Here is a 22,609-nt window from a genome sequence, read left to right as displayed (position 1 = left end):
GCGCTATAATTTACTTTACGATGCCGTCCAGTGGCAACACAACTCACGAGCTCTTAAGTAGTGGGAGTCGACTCCAATCAGACAACTCTCTTGCCTATCAGTCAAACACTCCGCTCCCACTTCAATACAACCACATCTTTCTCTCACTCACTCACTCGATCTCCCAGTCCTTAAACTCCTGGACTATAGACTCGAATCGCATCATTTAGTTAAAGTCGTTGACGAGTCAACACATCCCCACACCTGAACTAAAAAAAATCATAAGAGACAGATAAAGACATAGTTGTGTTGTCGTCGCCACCATCACCACCACCGCCGCCGCTTAACAGTGTATTCAATGATATCGATGATGACTATGAACAGTATGAATAACATACAGCAAACTAATGCTAACAATATCAACAACCAAGACATGGCTGCCATCCGAAGATATCGGACAGCCTTTACTAAGGAACAGTTGACACAATTGGAAAAAGAGTTTCATCGGGAAAACTATGTGTCGCGACCGCGAAGGTGTGAGTTGGCCGCATCCCTAAGCCTTCCTGAGAGTACTATTAAGGTAATGTATTAACAAATTAATTATTAAATGGCAGAAATTTTTGTTTTTTATAATATATATATATATTTAGATATCTAACCGAAAATAAATAAATTATATCTAATTTATATATAAATATATTTCTATATGATTTGTGCTGTAGGTTTGGTTTCAAAATAGACGTATGAAAGATAAGCGACAACGTATGGCACTTACCTGGCCGTACACAGACCCGCACTTTGCCGCCTATATGTTTGCCGCAGCGGCCACTGCAGCCGCCTACGGACATCAGCCGACCGCTGCCTACTGGAACCGAAATGGCGCCGCATATCCAAACTCATCCTATATGATGATGAGGCCGCCAGTGTCATCGGCACCGGTAACACCGAATCAGTTCATACCGTCACCCGGGAGTCTGTCGCGAACTATAGATTCAATATCAAAGACAGATGACTGTTGCAATTCAAACGTCTGTCGCGGATGTAATTCACCCACAAATGTAATACTTAACACCTCATTACCGATGACCAGGACTACTACATCGCCGGACATACCGATGTCGAAGCCGCTCTTTCAGCCCTATAAGTCTGATCTGCAAAAGTAAGCGATAATAATAATAATAATAACAAAAATAACAAAAAAAAAACCAAGTCTTCATATAATTTGTTTGTCTATAACATCTATCTCTGTCTCATTCATTCAGTTATTTGTAATTAATTACAAAATTTTTTCTTTTTTGTATTTATAACATAAAAATAATGATTTTGCCATCAATTTACCAATTAATTTATATAAGATATGAAATATCTTATATCTCTATGCGAGGAGTCTTTAACTAAAAAACTTTAGAAAAAAAACTTTATATAAAAAACAATAATAGCTATCATTTTACAGAATGCAAAAAAAACAATATATTTGTCAGCAGTTTAGCAAATGACAGCAATATTTAAATATTTAATGTTTTTATTACACAATTAGGATGTATTTGATTATTATTATTATTATTTTGAGTGTATAAAGTATTTATAGCTTTCAAGTATTTATACTGATTGTACACATTTATGTTATAAATATAATATGAATTGATATGTGTTTGTGTAGTATAATACTGTATTTATAAAAATCATATATGATATATATATATATACTGTAAGTTATAGAAAAATAATTATTAAGATAATTGTAAAAAAAACAAATGTTTGCCAAATCTTTTCCTATTTCATTTAATTTATTTAAAAAATACCATTAATTGTAAAAAACATTTTAAAAAAGTCAATTTAGTAATCATTTGAAAATAATCATAAAATTTTTAATGTAAAATATTTCTCAATTAATTTAATAAAATAATTATATAAAAACATAAAGTTTTGGTTTATTTTATTTTATAATACTAATAATACCAATAGTTATTAATTACACTGAATAATAAAATATTGTTTTATAGTACCGGTATTACCGTATTTTGATAAACTTTAAAAAAAATTTAACACAAAGATGTCATAATTTTTTTAAATTGAATTTTATTTTTATTATTTGAATATTTTTAAATAAGTTTAATTAAGTTAACTAATAATAAATCTTAATAAAACTTTTGTAACAAAATTAATGTCCAAATTTACTATTATATTGTAATAATAGTAAAACTCTATTGTTACCAACAACAACAAAAAAATACTTCAAATTATTTGGTAATTTAAATATTATAATATAGTGCTGGTGTCTAAAAATACTAAGCCTAAGATAGTGTCATCCAAGCACAGGGAGGTCCCATAGGCTAACGATTTTAGTAATTTCCGATCATTTTTCTGTGTTTTACACCATTATATATACTGTACTGTATATATATATCTGTGATTGCCTCCCAAGTATTAAAAGGAGGGGTCGTCCACAGCCTATTGTTTTTTTGCTTCGGGCATTAAATGGGTCCTCAACTGAGATTTTTAGGGGTCCACAACCATTGACAACCATCAATGTTATGCCAAACCTTTAAGATACAAATGATTGATTTATATTTTCATTTTTCTAATTGAAATGTTTTGTCAAATAATGTTAATGAAAATATATTCAGTATATAATACAATACACTTTAGTATTACAATAACTCTATTGTAAACATTTTCTTAATTAATATATTAGTCTTTGAAAAAAATAATAAAATTAGTTTTTTTTTAATAAATTATATTTTACTAGTTTATGATAATTTGTAATAAAATGAATATTACATAAGCTCTAAGCTTTTAACTAACTATGAATATTAATTTGTAGTTATAAAGTTTACAAATGTTGATAACAAATAAAAAAATTTAATAATTTTTAATGATAGCTTTGACAAATAGGTGATTATATATATATGATATATATATATATATAAAAGTTTATATAAATTATCAATAACATGACAACTTAAATAATTAATCTTAATTTATGTAAAAATTAATAATATAAAAAAGTTATCCTTTTATGGTGGCTATTATTATTATTATTACTATATAAAAATTATTACTATAATATTAAATTTTATTATTTAGATCATTAATTGTTTTGTATTATGAATTTATGCTATACTTATATAAAATCATTAATTATGTACAATATTATCAAATTTATTCATATATAAATCACAGATGCTAAAATATTGTATACTGTTATAAAGTTTATTATTTTATATAAGATTGAAATTGACAACAATATATATATATTAATCGGATAATATATCTGAGAATAATTATAAAAAATAAATAAATATAATAATCATATAAAATAATTATTATATTTATATATTTTCTTATAACGTAAACTTAAATTAATGTAATAAAAATATACTATAAATATATTGCAATCAATAATAGTTTGTATAATTTTTGTGTAACTTAATACCTGTTTGCCTATATATTATGTAATGGATAAGTTGTTTTGTTAGTCTCAAAATAATAATAATTTTCAATAATAATACTGTAATATATATTGATATATAAAAATACTAATAAAATCAGCAAATTGATAGCTACATAATAGTTGTCAATTTAGTTGATAATATAGATCAAAGTAAATGTGTAAATATATATATAGATAAAAATCAATGTAATACTATGTTAAATATAATAGTATAGTAGTTTATATAGTACCTGATCAATGATTTTTTGGGAGGAGCCTTAACTACATGAGCAGATACTGACTACAGTACTACTACCACTATTACATTACTAACTAGAAATAGCAAATAAATGGATATACATATATAAAAGTGATGGCAATAATAATGAAATGTAATTAATTGCAGTGCTGTAATCCCGAGTAGATTATACTGAAATAACATTTATTTATTTATATTTTTTTTGAAAGAAAAAAAACTAATCAAATGAATCGACAAATATTCAATGGATGTGTGCTTAAAATGAAATAAATTATTATTTATCGCTCAAATAAGTCATGAAATATATTATGATAGCTATATAATAGGTCGGCATTTGTATTGTGTGTGTGTGTGTGTGTGTGTGTGTTATGTATCTGTAATAGAGATGATATTATGAAAAGAGGGAATTAGTTGATACAGAGAGGTTGGTATTGAAGAATCGGCACATATTGTTGATTGTGATGTAAATAAGTGTCAACTATATTAAAATGGATTATAAATCGCTCTATCATTTTGCTGTATAACATATAAAACACAATATACCATATAATATAACTTTTATATATCAATATATATAAATACAGTAATTTTTGTATATATTGGCTGCGCTATTGTGTCGCAGGTGTAGACATATAGAAGAGACCATTATTCAGGCTTTTTTTTTGCTGATCAATTGCACTCTAGAGGACAGCCTAACGCACATAACTGGCAGCTATTATACGCTATTCTTGTGCCCAAACCGTTTGCAGTCATCTATTCTTAATCACTGTTTGTGAGGCAAATCCCAAACAATTTATAAGTAACTTCTCGACGCTTTGCGCGACACTTACTCTCTCTCTCTCTCTCTCTCTCTCTCTCTCTCTCTCTCACTCACTCACTCACTCACTCACTCACTCACTAAGTCTTTTACTTAGTTTTGATGTAATTGTTTCCCATCGCACCTCTCCTTTTCATATATCAATTTCTGGATTATCTCGTAATCCTATATTTGTTGTCACAAATGTTTACGGGTGGGAGCGGTCATTGAAAAAAATACTGATTGAAGTTTTTCTGTGCCCTAATAATAATTAATTACAAACTATCGACTAAAACTTCCCGTAAATTAACTATCAAATTAGTCACACCATTTCAATCAACTGTATGTTTGTTGTCACATATTGTCCACATATACTGTAAACTACCTATTATTTAAACTTATTGTAATTATGTACCAAATGGTTGGTCATTAAGGACCCAAAAATATGTTGCAAACACTACATCTATTATATTAAAGATGCCATTAGTGATATATATTGTATATTATACTGGTATTATATAAATAAAACTATATAAACATAATTCTACCTGTCCAATTAATTACAGTATTAAATCCTATATGACCATGGTGGGCGGTCAATCAATGTTAATTGCTAGATTATTTAACTAATTCTGTATATTAATAAAAAAATAATAATAATAGATTTTTATATTTATTTTATGTTTAGATACTTTATCGGATAATGTAGTTTATCCAACTTTATCCAACTTTTATACTTATATATTGTATGTGTATATATTATATCACTATTTAATTAAAATTTCTAGATTAATCAAAATTATTACTATTATTATTATTGTTTAAAATATTATTTAATATACTAAATATAAAATAAAAATTAAACCTGCTATAAACTGAATGCCTAGTGCTATATTATATATTGTAATCGCTTGATATTGTTTATTGGGTTTCCAAAGAGAGAGAGAGAGAGAGAGAGAGAGAGAGACTAGCAATTTGTCAATAACTGGATATATCAGACTATATGGCTATACATTGTAGCCTAAAAACGCATCCCTCGATAGGAATTGCAGGCATTTATTGTTTGAAAAATAATTATAATTTATATGATTTATTCAATTAGCTATTGAATTGGTCGGCATTTGTTCATAAGGTATTCAACAACAATAACAACAACAACAACGACGACACTAATAAAAACAGAAGAACTTATTTGCCATTAAAATGTCATTCACTGTCATTTTGAAGGCAAGACTTTTATTGGACGCATATATATATGTTGACACATAATAGTCTATATATATATGATAGTCGATGGTTGGTATGGTGTGGCCTCCAGTTTCCCAATAAAACACATAAATAGTAGGACACATCCAAGTATGTGTGTGTATATGTATGTATGGATATGTCGGCAAAGTTATCCCAAAAACAAAGGGCAATCAATTAATTAAATTGGTTTATTAGTAGACAAATCAATGTGTCATTTGTTTGGCTGGTAATCATACAATGCTTTTATAATTGTCGCATAAAATCCAATCAGTCATTAAAATCTTAATATTTTTATAATGTTTGCTATTTTAATCTATAAATGGAAACCCTTTTTATTTATTTATTTAGTATAAATTATTTTTGGATTTTCAAAAATTTATATATAATAAAAACATTTTGACATACCTGGATAGATTGGTTGCGGAAATTATAAAAACATTATAAATTTAAAAAAAAACATTATATATTAATAACTTTATAATTATTATATAAAGTATAGCATGCTATAGTCAATCGATGAAATAAAAGTCACAAAAATATATACTATATTAAAAAAAAAAATTAAATAAATTTATGATTAGTGCATGCTAAATTTTTTGTTAGCTTATTTTTATTATAGGATAAAATTTATTAATCATATGTTACGCTTTATAAATAATTTATGCTAAATATAAGTATAATAGGATTATTATTATTTTGCCATTAAGTTTACGACAACTTTTTACAATATACAATAAATTTTTATATTGTTATACCTGTAAATTGATTATTATTATTATTATTATTATTATTTTTTACACAAAAAACAATATTTATGTCATTTACCCTGGGTCAAATTATCTTTATGTTTTATGATGTAAATGTAGAAAATATTTACTGATTAACTAAAAATAAACTAAAAGATGTTAAATGTTAGTAATATTAATAATGTTATTATAGATAAATTGACTAACATTATAGAAAAATTAAAAAAACAATTTTTATTAAAGCTCTCATAAAATATCAACAATTATTACTATTTTATTTATTGAAAACATTTATTATCCCTACTGTTAAATAAAATGTATTAATATTAAAAGAGTCGACTGTGTCCTTGGATCGGCCTTCCTCTGGCCAAACATCGTCGGCTTCTTGTATGGCCCGCTTCCCTCGTCTAGCGGCCAATCGTATGTCTCGTTTCGCGGTGGGCGGTCGTCCAACCAATCAGCATCCGCTGATCGCTCGGCGAAGTAATAAATTAGACTGAATTTGCTCGCGACTTTATCTTTTATTTTGACACCAATAGATAATTCACATCACATTACAACAATTATAAAATAATAGATATGTGGGATAACAACTGTAACCGGTAATTGTTACTTAATGCAGAATAACTTCACAACCAACCTACTGTTCACTGTTCCTCCACCCATATATATACCCGACCGTCAACTGAATCGTGCGCATCGATTCAGCTGTCGGTCCGAATACATATATGGGATAAGATCGCATACCTTACTATATATGTCTACAATTAATAACAACAGTTATTACGCAACAAATACCGTTACAAACGCCATCCAATCAGGTCGATCGCCCCCGATCGACATAAACAATTATTTAAACAATAAATAAAATAAAGAACAATTTTATGCATTATATAAGCTATATAAACACAATAACACATGTGATCCATGAATCCGACGTCGTACACTTATTCTTCGGTTTACGATATCGATTTCAAATCGTCGACCAGGCCACCTCTCCCGATCGAAGAATAGCATCAACCTAATATCCAATTAGGTCAAACACGACTTATGACACTTCAGGCGTCCCTTAGTGTTGCGTAACTTGTATGACGACACCACGAAATTTCGCATACAAGGTAGTCAGTACTGAATAATCTAGGGTTTCCTTAAACCCTCTGCTTATCGCTATTTACAAATATTTTGTGTCTAACAAAATAACTGTTAAATAACGTATGTGTTCTGTCTATGTGTATAATGTCTGTGTGTATGTTTACAGATAAATACAAACGTAAATTTAGAATAAATTAATTAGTCAATAATAATCATTATAAAAGAGTATAGATAAAAAGAAATCTGCGGGCGGCCAGCATTGTCTGCACCCGACACGTCTACAGATTCCCCCTCAATCAACATCTATCCAACCATCATTGGTTGAAACACAACAGCTGAGGAGTCCAGTTGACTCACTAGGTTGGCTCATATTTCCTTCGTTAACTGCTATTACGCGAAATTCAATTTTCATATGTCTGTCAATTATTGGAAAATTGAAAAACGAGTCTTTCAGAAACTGAAGATTAGCCCGGGACCAGAATCCTTGGTTCTCAGGTTTCATCTGAATTATGAACTGACAGTCATCTACTGATCCAGGCGTCTCCCATACTAGTCGGAGATATCTATCGTCAATTTTCCTTAAGAATGGTTTTCCGGGTCTATCGATATAACATTTTGAAAACTGAGTAATGGTGTCCGGTGCTGACGGTCTGCTAGAAGACGGTACTTCTGACTCTACTTTTGAATATACTCCGTCTTTGAAGGTAATGTGGTTCCATAATCTTCTTAACTTATCAACAAATACAGTTTTTGTTTTTAAACAGGGTATATGTATATCACATCTTAATTGCTCTAACTGAGTTGTTGATAGGTCTTCAACCCTAGCAATTTTGAATGTTTTTCCTTGTACAGCTTCTTCGCTTCTGTCTTCTGAAATATATGCAGTATTGGGAAACACGTTACCGACTGTTGGTGTAGTATTTACCACTTTACTCATATTATCGGCGGCAATTGAATTTGTGTTGGGGGTTTCGAGAACCATTGTAGTTTGTGTCGTATTAGATAACTGCGAATGGTCGGTCGCTAGAGAACTTTGTTCGTTAAGCAGCTGGACACCATCAGAAACTTTCTCTGCTTGAACGGCATAATATTCGCCACTTTCTCGTCTTAATATTAGAAGAAACTCTTGGTTTTCCGGGTTTTGGACTATTGAAACTAGCGCATGACGCTGGTTGTTCACTTCGATGCACTGTTCTTCTGCTCGTGCCTCGTCACCTTTGTCTTGATCAATCGGTTGAGAGCTAACAATTTGATCACAACTTTGGATGGTGTTAATTTGTTTATAAATAGAATGATTTGATTCTGTGACCCTTTTACGAGATCTATATCTGGTATATCGAAACCAGTTGCCGATTGCCTTTTTATTGCAATTCAGTAGTTTTGTCAAATATTCTAAATCTATCGATGATGGGTAAGCGTTGGATTCGTAGAATTCCTTCAGTATTTTCCTTTGAATCTTAGAAAATCGGGTTATTTTATCACATGATTTCTTTAGGCATTGACCACTTGGTTTGTCAATATTTGTGGTTATAGGGATGTTGGCATATGTAGTTTTATTTTTGTTGTTTATGGTTATTTTAGATTGTAGTTGCTTATCCAAAATATTAAGTAGATTTTGTCTTTTCCTTAAAACTTTATCTCCTTCTATTATTGGATGAACTTCTCTCTTTCTTTTAGCCGAGATCTCATATTGTTTGTTCAATGCGATGACTGAGTCGTCACTGTCATCACCGTGGGAGCCGTCCAATTGGGGTATATTCAAAAAGCTGTAACCGTGTTTTCGTTTTTTATTTACATTAATTGTACTTTTCAAATTGAACAATTGAGTTTTGAGAAGTATCTGTTGATTCTTTGTTTGGTTTATAATATCAACTGCAACTATTTGGCAATCGTGTGTTTGTTTCATATGGTCAACCGCCTGCGTCTGATGATCTTCTTTATGTATGACACGTAATACAGACTGAATCTTATGAACTTCATGTCCTTCCGACTGAATCTGTTGATCTTCATGTCCTTCCGACTGAATCTTATGATCTTCATGTCCTTCCCACTGAATCTGTTGATCTTCATGTCCTTCCGTCTTAATCTGATTATCTTCAGTATGTTTGACACGTCCTTCCGACTGTATCTGATGATCTTCAGTATGTTTGACACGTCCTTCCGATTGAATTTGATTATCTTCAGTATGTTTGACACGTCCTTCCGATTGAATTTGATTATCTTCAGTATGATTGACACGTCCTTCCGACTGTATCTGATGATCTTCAGTATGTTTGACACGTCCTTCCGATTGAATTTGATGATCTTCAGTATGTTTGACACGTCCTTCCGACTGAATTTGATTATCTTCAGTATGTTTGACACGTCCTTCCGACTGAATTTGATTATCTTCAGTATGTTTGACACGTCCTTCCGACTGAATTTGATTATCTTCAGTATGTTTGACACGTCCTTCCGATTGAATTTGATTATCTTCAGTATGTTTGACACTTCCTTCCGACTGAATTTGATTATCTTCAGTATGTTTTACACGTCCTTCCGACTGAATTTGATTATCTTCAGTATGTTTGACACGTATTTCCGACTGAATTTGATTATCTTCAGTATGTTTGACACGTCCTTCCGACTGAATTTGATTATCTTCAGTATGTTTGACACGTCCTTCCGACTGAATTTGATTATCTTCAGTACGTTTGACACGTCCTTCCGACTGAATTTGATTATCTTCAGTATGTTTGACACGTCCTTCCGACTGAATTTGATTATCTTCAGTATGTTTGACACGTCCTTCCGACTGAATTTGATTATCTTCAGTATGTTTGACACGTCCTTCCGACTGAATTTGATTATCTTCAGTATGTTTGACACGTCCTTCCGACTGAATTTGATTATCTTCAGTATGTTTGACACGTCCTTCCGACTGAATTTGATTATCTTCAGTACGTTTGACACGTCCTTCCGACTGAATTTGATTATCTTCAGTATGTTTGACACGTCCTTCCGACTGAATTTGATTATCTTCAGTATGTTTGACACGTCCTTCCGACTGAATTTGATTATCTTCAGTATGTTTGACACGTCCTTCCGACTGAATTTGATTATCTTCAGTATGTTTGACACGTCCTTCCGACTGAATTTTATTATCTTCAGTATGTTTGACACGTCCTTTCGACTGAATTTGATTATCTTCAGTATGTTTGGCACGTATTTCCGACTGAATTTGATTATCTTCAGTACGTTTGACACGTCCTTCCGACTGAATTTGATTATCTTCAGTATGTTTGACACGTCCTTCCGACTGAATTTGATTATCTTCAGTATGTTTGACACGTCCTTCCGATTGAATTTGATTATCTTCAGTATGATTGACACGTCCTTCCGACTGAATTTGATTATCTTCAGTATGTTTGACACGTCCTTCCGACTGAATTTGATTATCTTCAGTATGTTTGACACGTATTTCCGACTGAATTTGATTATCTTCAGTATGTTTGACACGTCCTTCCGACTGAATTTGATTATCTTCAGTATGTTTGACACGTCCTTCCGACTGAATTTGATTATCTTCAGTATGTTTGACACGTCCTTCCGACTGAATTTGATTATCTTCAGTATGTTTGACACGTCCTTCCGATTGAATTTGATTATCTTCAGTATGATTGACACGTCCTTCCGACTGAATTTGATTATCTTCAGTATGTTTGACACGTCCTTCCGACTGAATTTGATTATCTTCAGTATGTTTGACACGTCCTTCCGACTGAATTTGATTATCTTCAGTATGTTTGACACGTCCTTCCGACTGAATTTGATTAACTTCAGTATGTTTGACACGTCCTTCTAACTGAATTTGATTATCTTCAGTATGTTTTTGACGTGTTTCCGATGTCATCTTAAATATTAGCTGTCTTTAATCACTTATTGTTACTCAAGTCATTTAGTTAAAGTAATATTCAACAACAGCGCAGACATCGAAAAACAATTGAATATCATAGTATGAGTTCCCATCAAATAAGGTTTATTATTTAATGGGTGTGTGTTTGATGATTTGCTTATGTTAAAAACTTATAAATAATAATCTCTATTAAGTATTTTATGTTAAAACTCTTTATTTAGATATAACAAAAATAACTTTAAAGCATATTTTCAAATTCTAAATTATTGTTTTTTTTGTGTATATTTTGAAATAAATAAAAGCTTATATTTAGTATATTGTATAGAAAATTATGTTTATTTAAGAAATAATGTGAATTTTAAGATCACATAAGCAATAAACTTATTTGTTATATACATTGTATAGAAAATATCAAAAAATTATCTATTTTTGAAAATAGTGTTTATAAATTTATGTTTATTCTTCTTATAAGCTTAGAAATGTTTATGTTAGTTGTTTTTAATGGTTTTAATTTGAATGTTAGAAATAGAAGTGATAGCAAATATTTCTAAACAAATTTTATAATTCATTAGTTTTTTTTTGAAAATAATTTATTATTGTAAATTGAATAAGTATTTTTTTTGTATGACCCTCAATGCATTTAAATAGACACAAAAAAAATAATCGTAAAACAACACTATAATCTTTTAGTGTTAATTTTTGAAATAAAATTTATATATTTTAAAAATTAGAAAAAATGATTTCGTTTGCTGATACGTTTATACAGAGCAAATTAACTTTTTTTTTTTTTTTTGAATTTTAAACTAAAAAAATTATATAATTCAACTAAATAAAATAAATTTACTTACTTAATGATTTACAATGATTTAAAATTTAGGCCATTTTAAATTTTCTTTTTTTTCTTTCTCTTTGGGCTTACCTGTAGTCTAAATAGTTGGAATGGGGTACTATTGGGCATTTTTATCCCTGCTTCTGATAAAAGAGTCGACTGTGTCCTTGGATCGGCCTTCCTCTGGCCAAACATCGTCGGCTTCTTGTATGGCCCGCTTCCCTCGTCTAGCGGCCAATCGTATGTCTCGTTTCGCGGTGGGCGGTCGTCCAACCAATCAGCATCCGCTGATCGCTCGGCGAAGTAATAAATTAGACTGAATTTGCTCGCGACTTTATCTTTTATTTTGACACCAATAGATAATTCACATCACATTACAACAATTATAAAATAATAGATATGTGGGATAACAACTGTAACCGGTAATTGTTACTTAATGCAGAATAACTTCACAACCAACCTACTGTTCACTGTTCCTCCACCCATATATATACCCGACCGTCAACTGAATCGTGCGCATCGATTCAGCTGTCGGTCCGAATACATATATGGGATAAGATCGCATACCTTACTATATATGTCTACAATTAATAACAACAGTTATTACGCAACAAATACCGTTACAATATAAATGAATTTACAGTACGGTATAATACTTGTACTAATATTGTAGTTTAAAAAATATGATAAATTTTTTAATAAATTGATCAAATATTATAAATGACTCGATTATATTATAGATAAATGACACCATTATTTGTATTTCACACATCCATATGAAAATGTATTATTAATTTTTTTTGATGACAACTATTGATGAAAATATTGTACAGTAATATTGTCTTTGTGTATACTGTACTTGAATTATACGATTAAATTTTCCTCCAATTGTTAATATGATTAACACATTATTATTTCAATAGTTTTGTTTTGCAAACAAACAAAAATTATTAATACAATAATAATAATAATGTAAATCATGTTATGAAATCAATATAAAAAACTGATTATATAGTACTATTGTATAAATAATTGATAAATTTGCATAATATAAACATTATTTTATTTAATATAATCTAAATAATCAAATCACATATTTATTTATTTTTTACAAAAAAAAATTATTTGAAAACTATATAATAACAACAATGAATTAACAATAAACTTAACTAATTAAAAAAAATGACAAGAATAAAACAAATAGAAAATTAAAATTATTCGCAAATTTGTGTCAATTGATAATATATAAACAGTATATATATATATGCGGTATATATAATATAAATTATATAATTCAAAAAATTTGTCAACATTTAAATAGAAATTAATTTAAATGTTTATATAAACTTTGAAAACAAGATTATATAATATAATTGCTAATCCAGATTAAAATAACAAAAAAAATACATCTAATGTAAGCTAATATATGTATTAGCTTTAATAACATTTTAAAATTACATTTAATACCTACAATGTCATGTACTGTGTTTATTTAATAAAAAAAATTCAATATTATAATATATATTATATATAATAATATATAATCCATAAAGTGAGCATTTACTGATAAAATTTAAACATTTATATACAGTACATTCAATAACTTTCAATATCAATATATTATAGATTTACAATAATTCAATTATCTACTAATTTTTTTAAATGAATTTCTATCTCACTATTATATAATTTTAAAAAAATAATAATACAGTTAATCCAATTGAGCTAATTTAAAATCAATTAGATTTATAATAATATATTGATATTTATTATTAATTATTCTTATTAATAATTAAATTATTTGCTAATAGTAGATATTTTTGTCATTAAAAAAATCATTATTCATGTTTTGAAATGGAATATATATATATATATGTCGAAAAAAAATTTTAAAAAATAGTTAACAAAACTAAAAATTTAATTTTAGAAAAATTTCGGAAGTAATTTTTTTTTTGATTTAAAAAAATTTGGCTAACACTTGGCTAATAATAATAATATGCCGTATAATAAAAACCATATTTATACAAAAGCTATTACCAGGTAAATAGTGTTTCCTAAAATGTTTGCGCTTTAGTTATAATAATACAATAATTTCATGTATTATAACAATAAATAATAATCTATAATTTACTGAACTTGGAATGTACTGTACTGTACTAGAAATTGGTAAATTAAAAAAAATATAGGTATATATATATATATATAAATATCACTAACAATTTAGTAAACTATACTAGAAACAAATTTACCTTGATCACACAATTTTTATAACTAATCTACTAATCGGTAAAATGCTCACTAAAATCAATAAAAATAAAATCATGAGACCATTAGGTAGAGGATCGTTGACTTTTATTCAACGATTGTTGTTGTCTTAAATGATATGATTGAAAACAATCGTTGGCCCGTTTGGTCTCATTTTGTTTGTGCAAAACAACGCACAGATTGTGCATTGCCTCTACATTTGACTCGTTATACTTCAGCACCTGTCCATAGCTCTGTCGAAAAAAAATTACATCAATAATTATTTTAATTTAATCATTTTTAAAAAAATATATATCATTTACCTGACGAGCCCTTTCCAAGTCATTCAGATGATTGACATAGAGATTGCCAATTAATAGTAGACTTTTGGTATTATCGGGATAGTAATCAATTAGACGCCGCAAATAGGCTTCGGCCTCATTATAATCGTAATTATTTAAGAAAATTAGCGCCAAATTAAATAAAGCACTTCTAAAGTTTGGCTTCAATCTGACAGCTTCTTTGAGGTAATGAATGGCCATTAAGTTATCGCCCGAATCGGCAAACAATAGTGCCAAATTATAGTAAACTAATTCGGTTTCGGTACCGGTATAGCTCATCATCAGATCGATCAGTGTCTGTCTGTATGAACTCAAAATCGACTCATGCTTCTGGAAAAGTATAGCCAAATTAACTATCGACTCCTTATGATTGACATTAATAACAGTTGCATTCAAAAAATAATCGGCAATCAGTCGAACAGTTTCGGTCCGCTTGTCGGACATGTCGTCCATATTTTTTAGTATCATTGAGTGAACGACACCTAAATTGAAATAGAGATCAGCCTTGCGGTCGATTCGGTTTAACAAAAGTCCGTTATGATAGACATCTATAGCTTCCGATAGTTTCGATTGCCTTATGAGGACATCACCTAAATTAATGTATGCTTCGATAAAATCTGATCGCATTTGTATCAACTCTTTGTATAACTATTTCCAAGAAAGACAAACAATAAAATAAATGTAAAAATTAATTCATTAGAATATATATATTAAATCGTTTGTGTGTTTACTTACACTTTCGGCTTCGGAAAGTCTGGTCTCATTGCGGACAATAATGTTGGCTAAATTGATCCATAAATTCAGATAATTCGGTACAATTCGGTTATTAATGGCCGACAGTTTTACTTTTGGCTTCAACTTCCATAACATTTGTTCGGCTTTCGATTGCTGACCCAAATTGATTAGAGTCCGCGCGATATTGATCTGTGAGCCCAAGTCGTCTATCTGTTGGTCGGCCGCCTTCTCGAAGTACTTCAGCGCTTCTTCATATTGTTTTTGTCGCTCGTAATGGTGTCCGATATTATTATAGAGTTTTGCGTTGTTTTTATTCACTTTGATTGCTGACGAAAACAGCGACAACTCGTCACTCCAGTCTTCGTTTCGCGACTGAGTCTTCAGACAAAACATTGCTATTGTCAAGCAATAGATGATTAATAAAAACTTTTTAATTTTAAGTCTATTAAAGTAGCGATTTTCGATGGCATCGATACCGATGGCCATCAATAGTGAGTAACCGGTACTCGGAATATAAAGTGTCCGCTCGGCGATCACAAAACCGACCGGAAAGACGAGGTTCGACGCCGGTATAAATGGAAAGACTATCAATGATAATGCAATTATCAGACAATGGTTTCGGTAGCGAAACAAATTGACTAGAGATCTGATAGCTAACAATATGAATACTGTATAGAAGATAAGTGTCCATATGTTTCGCTGGTCATAGATATCACTGATCAATACGATGGACTTCATTGTCCAATCGCAACACAAACGAAACGGGTATAACATTAGCCACGAGTTCAGTGATAATAAATAGTTATAAGTGAGTTGTCGGGTCGGATACGGCTCAAATGAGGCCGGATTATCAAATTTGGTAAACACCGGGAACTGGTTGGGACCGCCCATTATATAGATACGAAAGGCCAACAAAATTGAGGCAAATATTGTCAATAATGTTGTTATGAATAGTGACTTCTTTATCGATGAGTTAGGTGGCGGTCGCCGCTGAAAACATTTGGTCATTTCATAGGTAACACAAACGGCTAATACAGTCAAACCTTGTTCTTTGCTTAGTATCGCACAGATTACCGAAACAACAAATATGTGATACTTTGAGTTCATATAAGCCATGAGTGATATGAGAAAGAATACGGTGGCGAGTAGTTCGGCCCGACCGACAACACCTGTCACCTGAAAACAACCAAAAAAGTTTAATCAATTAATCTTCATATGATATATCAAAGACTAATTTTTTAAATATATAATTACGGCTTCGGTTTTGAGCGGATGAACGGCAAAGAAAATGGAAGCCATTAATGATATTCTTCGAGAACTAAGTAATTGTAGCGAAAATCGATGGTAGAGTTGAGTGACCAGCAAATGAAGTAATACGTTAACGATATGATAGCCGTACGGTTCGAGACCATTAACCAAATAGTTGAGCCGAAATGTTAGGACAGTCAACGGCCGATAGGATTTGTGGCTGTGTTCGCTGGCAATATCGGTACCCCAGTAGTCGGTGCCGAACACCGACAGCCAAGTGGTCTCATTGGTCCGGATGTGACGATTGTTGACAATGGCCGAGACGTCGTCGAAGACAAACCGACACTTCCAGGCGTTCATATAGACGGCCATCGATACGATGGCCAACAGTACGGCATCCGAGTAAGCGGTGGAAGACATCTTCGGCCGGTCGGGGGTTATCACAGACAGCGATCAATAAATCAATGACAACGACAACAACAACAACAATACCTCTTCATTTGCGGCGACAATAATAATCAATCACTGGATCTGTTGTGTCATTCAGTCCTATCAGTCATTCAATTGATTACCAAAAAACAAAAAATGTTTGAATTATTGAAACATTTATTAATTACTTGTTGTTATGTTATATCAGTCTAATAGCTGTCTAAATATATAAACGAATAGTAAATATCACATAAAAAATTTTATTATTATTTTTTTTTGAGTCAAATATTGTTTTGTTTTTATTATTATTAATATTTACTTTTTAAGTGACAATCGGTTTGTGTGTTTCAACAAAAAACACGTGTATTTCAATAGCACTGACAGTTATACAGAGAGAAAAATCCATGAATTATGTCATCAAAAAAAAGATATTATGTATAGAAGTCTTAGATTTGTTTGTTTGTCTTAAAGCTGTTCCCAACGCTATTTTCACTGGACTTTTAGACATTATAACTAATCAATTGATTGATTGAATTGAAAAATTTTCATCAAAAAAAAATATTAATATTATTTCTTATTTTTTTAAAAACAAAACAATATTCACATAATAATTATATATACAATAATATTCTTGAATTTTATGGTACAGAATATATCAAACTTTTTTTTGAAAGCGCTAAGAATAGGATCAGTTGTTGTTGTTGTTGTCCATTAGGTCTTCAAAAAAAAATCATCAAATCATCAGTAGTCGAGTTGTGGCAGAGGAGGCTTACCCAGTGGTCGGCCCTTCATTGCCGATGAATTGGTGTTACTTTTTGGTCGCGATTTCTTTATAAAAGAGCTGACATATAGTGAGGCACCGAATGTCGGACGCATACCTTTAATACCTTTAATACTTTCTGATGTATAGACTGCCGGCACCTGAAGTAGATTACTATTGTCAATGAATCCCGAATCGGGTGACGCCGACAGCGATCGTTGGCCAGTAGCCGACGCCGCCGCCGACGGCGGTGCCATCGAATCGATGACCATCGACGACGGGTCGTCCGTTGATATGATTTTGTTGGAGTTGTTGTTGTGACAGAGGACAGCAATAATAATGGCCACAACCAATATGATGACCACCGATACGGCACAAGACATGACTATGAGTTCTGTTTGAAAGTCGACTCTATGTTCGCCAGACATCCGATGATTATTATAATTATTATCACAAGTATTGTTGAAATCACTAATGTTTTTACGCAATGATTGGATCCATTCGTAAATCATTTGTGGTTTTTTTTATTTGTTTGAAATTATGATATATTTTTATCAAAAAAAATTTATATAGAATTTTTTTACAACAAAATGATAGAATCGTTAGAAAAATGTATAACAAGTTTGAAAAATATTTTTATTATTAAATTTTTGAAATGTTTATTAATTCATTTTTGTTGGGTCGAAATGTTTTAGATTTAAAAATAAAATTTTTGATAAAAACTTAATGTCAAGGATTGGGAGTGAAATGAATATGTAATCACAGAAACATTTTATTGAATGTAAAATACATTGAGTTTTATTATTATTATTATTAGTGTTTTTTTATAATAACAATATTATTTGAAATCAATAATTTTTTTTCGTGTGTCCTAATTATGCATTCATTATAGCAAATTATATGCAAAATTATTTCTCATCAATTTGTTTAAAAGCATAACGAATTACTGATAACAATAATTATTATATGTATTAATATATAGTATTATATATCATTAATAACTAAGCGATTAATGTAACGATTTAAATATTATTAAATTTTATCGATTAAATAGTAAATATCATATATACAGTATTATATGATATATAATTTTTTTTTTATAGTAAACATATTCTTGTTATTATAAATTAATTTTTATTTAATTAAAATTATATTTTTAAAAATAAGTTTTTTTCTGTAATACTAAAATTAATTATATTTATTAGATTATCTCTGTTGATGTTAAATAAATGTTAGATAATAAATATTTATTTTTAAAAATAATTATATCTATCTATAACTAAATTAAATCTATAATCCAAACATAATTTAATTTAATTATGCTAACTTTGATGATATATAATTTATATTATATTATAAAATTTTATAATTTTAATAAATAAAATAAAGTACATTAATTTATGATTGTTATTTTCTTATTATTATTGAAAATAGTTAAATGTAATGTAATTTAAATTGCAGTACTTAGTAATTAATCAATATTTATCATATTTTCTTTGAAAAAAATATTAATAAATTTATGTTATTTGATATTATTATTATTACTAATATTTTATGCAAGTTTTGTCGTACATGCATAAGTCATGTAAATATAAATATGATACTGTATTAAAATTTAAAAAAGCTAAAAATATTAAAAGTGAAAATATATGATAAATTATTTAATATATGAAAAATAAAATAAAAATTTTATTAAAATGAGTCAACTATTTATTTCATTTTAAAATAATAATATTAATAATAACAACATTAAAATAAATGATTTGCAAAATATAAATGTTGCATGCTAAAATGAAATCAATGAATAATTGTGTGGTGAGGGGTGGGGGGGGCGGAGCCGCACATCTCCTTTATAATAATAAAAATTATTATTACATTATAAAATTACTTTATCTAAATCACATAAACCTAGCTATTAATAGATCAGATAATTAGAATTATAGGTACAATAAATTAATTGTTTTTGATTTACAAAAAAAAATTAGAGTAACTATAAGTTAAATAAAGAAATTTGTAAAAAAATAATTTAGTTGATTTAATCAAACAAATTTTTAATGCTTTCAAATAAAACAAAAATTTAGATAAAAATAATTTAATTTATTTATTATATAAATTAATTCTATAAATGATAAATTGCTATATCTGTATTTTTAATAGCGACAATGGGATTAAATTGTAATAATTTATACTATAATGTAATTGTATGAATAGGCAATTGTGTCGTTATTGTTAAGTCAAGTCAATGAAAGTCGTGAAAATGAAAAGTTATATTTGATAAAAATTTTTTAATACCGTTTGAAGTCGTATTTAACATGATTTTTAAAGTTTATTTTTTTACGAAAACACGATTTTTGTCATTAAATAATGAGTAAAATACAAATAAAAGTTAAATAAAAAAAACTTTGATTTAATTCTTAAATCTAAATAATAACAATAATAATAAATGAATAAACAAAATGAATAAATATAATAGTTTTTTTGTTAAACTATTTCAATGACAACTATATAATCAAGATTTAATTTAATTTTTCTAACAAACTTACACTAATTTTTTATTAACTTTCAATTATACTGCAATTCATAACATTCGTGTAAATAAAAAAAATAAAATAATTATTAAAATTATCATTGTCAATTAATTAAAATTAAACTACAGTATAGTACTGTACTATCTATACATGATAATAATAGATAAAAATTAATTTGTTACAGTTTTTTTAAATTTTAATGTTTAAAATATGTAAATTATTATTATTATTATTTTAATACTGTATTATTAATAAGTTTAATAAATAGTTAAAACCTTATATTAATACCTAATATTTAATTAGTAAAAACTGATTACATTATCATTTTAATTGAAGCATTTAATAGCAATTTATTTAATTCTATTTAAATTAATATTGTATTCAATTTTGTATAAATATTGAATAATAATAATCATAATAATAATAAACTATAAAATATATTTTACAATAATATTGTATGCATTAATACCTTTATATACCTGTATATGAATTTAAATGAAACAATTTGCTTATAACATTGTATACAAAAAAAAATATAAAAACATTTTATTATATTAGCTTATCAGTATATTAAATTATATTGATATATTAAATTAAATATCAAATATTGCTAAAAAAGATAATATATTAAGTCTAAATTGAAAAAAAATTATACAAATCATTGATATCATAATTATATTATATAAAAAATACAGCCAAGACATGTCAATTGTTATGATTTATATATAAAAAACATAATAAAATATATTTTCATAAATAAATCATTTTTTTGTTAATTGTCTCAATCACTTGAATGATGAACAACGTGTGTGTCATAACTTTGATGGTGGGAACTGTCGTTATGGCCGACGGAACTGCTGTTGTCGTGCGTTGAATGGCTATTATTATAGCCGGAGCTGTTATGATGTGCTGATCCATTGTGATGATCACTATTGCTGATCACTTCCTGAGACTGGTGCTCATGATTATGGTTTCGATGATCATTGCCTTTATTATTATCATCAGTTTCATGATAACCAGTTTCTTGGATCAGACTGGGAACCAGATTGCTGTCGGGAACGCCTATAGAATCAGTACCTCTTCGGCTACTTTTCTTGTTCGACGATTGTCTGTCGCGATCCATCTCATGCTTCTTCGCATTATATGATCGACTTTTACCACCAAAACAACTGAAGAGACCCATTGAGTTAGTCCTTATGTTTAGAGAAAACAAAACAAAACAAAAAAAAAACTTAAATTAAAAACAAATATGTTTTTTTCAACAAAAAACTATTTAAAATAATAATTTATTTCAAAATAATGTATTATTTTTAGAAATATTTTGTTTTCAATAATTCTAATAAAAATATATTATAATTTTTAATAACAAACACACATACAGTATATATATTTTCAATAAATATGTTATTTATTAAATGAAATGATTTTAATTGACTGATTGTATGTCACAAACAAACATTAAGTTTTTAATTAATACTTTTTGTTGGCAATAGCGGAGAATCGTTTCTTTTCATCCATATTTTCATAACAAATATAAAAAACTAATTAATAATTGTAATGTATATATATATATATATATATATATATATATATACAGAAAATAACTTTTTATGATATTATATTTATATTCAACTTTTATATATACAGTATTATGTTATGATTGAATTACAATATTAATGATTACAATATCAACTCAATCACGGATTTATAATAATTTTATTTTATTTGAAAGTAGAGTCCATTGAAGGCATAATTTTATGGCACTTTTATATTGTAAATATTAATATATACAATATATATAGTCATTATATATATATAATTTTATTACTTTGAATAATGTTTAAGTTGTGATTTATTTATACATACTTATAGTAATAAGTGATAACAAAAATAAGGTACTTCTTATAACATAAAAAAATAAAGTTTATTTCCGACAATAAATTTTCACTAAAAATAAAAATTTTTCAATAAAGATATCGTTGCGATGACTAAGACAAGTGATAAGTTGTATATATATTTACAATATATATATAATATGCAAACAAAA

The 22,609-nt window shown here is 28.4% G+C and overlaps 3 protein-coding genes across 4 annotated transcripts; 1 reads left to right on the top strand and 2 right to left on the bottom strand.

Moving 5' to 3' along the window:
• The first annotated feature begins 355 nt into the window (after positions 1-355).
• On the top strand, positions 356-1,142 carry LOC128964403 (segmentation protein even-skipped-like). Its single transcript, XM_054310992.1, has 2 exons — positions 356-559; positions 702-1,142. Exons 1-2 carry the CDS (start codon positions 356-358, stop codon positions 1,140-1,142), a joined length of 645 nt encoding a protein of 214 aa, XP_054166967.1.
• Positions 1,143-14,472: 13,330 nt separating this feature from the next.
• LOC128963864 (protein O-mannosyl-transferase Tmtc3-like) lies at positions 14,473-17,529 on the bottom strand. Its single transcript, XM_054310389.1, has 5 exons — positions 17,338-17,529; positions 16,852-17,265; positions 15,598-16,773; positions 14,845-15,510; positions 14,473-14,775 (listed from the first exon to the last, which is right to left on the bottom strand). The coding sequence occupies exons 2-5, from the start codon at positions 17,263-17,265 to the stop codon at positions 14,608-14,610; spliced, it is 2,424 nt and encodes an 807-aa protein (XP_054166364.1). The 5' UTR covers positions 17,338-17,529; the 3' UTR covers positions 14,473-14,607.
• A 3,728-nt stretch (positions 17,530-21,257) lies between these two features.
• Positions 21,258-22,083, bottom strand: LOC128963977 (GATA zinc finger domain-containing protein 14-like). Of its 2 annotated transcripts, none has more exons than XM_054310532.1 (2): positions 21,942-22,083; positions 21,258-21,755 (listed from the first exon to the last, which is right to left on the bottom strand). In XM_054310532.1, exon 2 carries the CDS (start codon positions 21,743-21,745, stop codon positions 21,344-21,346), a length of 402 nt encoding a protein of 133 aa, XP_054166507.1. In that variant the 5' UTR covers positions 21,746-21,755; positions 21,942-22,083; the 3' UTR covers positions 21,258-21,343. The 2 variants fall into 2 exon arrangements, with proteins under 2 accessions (XP_054166507.1, XP_054166506.1); XM_054310531.1 differs by having other exon boundaries at positions 22,040-22,081.
• Positions 22,084-22,609: the final 526 nt, after the last annotated feature.

The sequence above is a fragment of the Oppia nitens genome, unplaced genomic scaffold (genome assembly GCF_028296485.1).
Source record: "Oppia nitens isolate AA-2021 unplaced genomic scaffold, nextdenovo-longstitch-racon4-pilon3 scaffold8_pilon_pilon_pilon, whole genome shotgun sequence".
NCBI classification, from domain to species: Eukaryota; Metazoa; Arthropoda; class Arachnida; order Sarcoptiformes; family Oppiidae; genus Oppia; species Oppia nitens.
Note: the sequence above shows the minus strand (reverse complement) of the source record. Positions and strands in the feature narration are given on the sequence as shown.

Excerpts from the sequence above, each read along its gene's own strand:
- LOC128964403 (XM_054310992.1), top strand. The coding sequence starts at position 356 with ATGAACAGTATGAATAACATACAGCAAACTAATGCTAACAATATCAAC. Across the intron at positions 560-701 it reads TTCCTGAGAGTACTATTAAG|GTTTGGTTTCAAAATAGACG; the intron begins GTAATGTATTAA and ends TTTGTGCTGTAG.
- LOC128963864 (XM_054310389.1), bottom strand. The coding sequence starts at position 17,265 with ATGTCTTCCACCGCTTACTCGGATGCCGTACTGTTGGCCATCGTATCG. Across the intron at positions 16,774-16,851 it reads ATCCGCTCAAAACCGAAGCC|GTGACAGGTGTTGTCGGTCG; the intron begins GTAATTATATAT and ends GGTTGTTTTCAG. Across the intron at positions 14,776-14,844 it reads ACTTGGAAAGGGCTCGTCAG|AGCTATGGACAGGTGCTGAA; the intron begins GTAAATGATATA and ends TTTTTTCGACAG.
- LOC128963977 (XM_054310531.1), bottom strand. The coding sequence starts at position 22,080 with ATGGATGAAAAGAAACGATTCTCCGCTATTGCCAACAAAAA. Across the intron at positions 21,756-22,039 it reads TCCGCTATTGCCAACAAAAA|GACTAACTCAATGGGTCTCT; the intron begins GTATTAATTAAA and ends TCTAAACATAAG.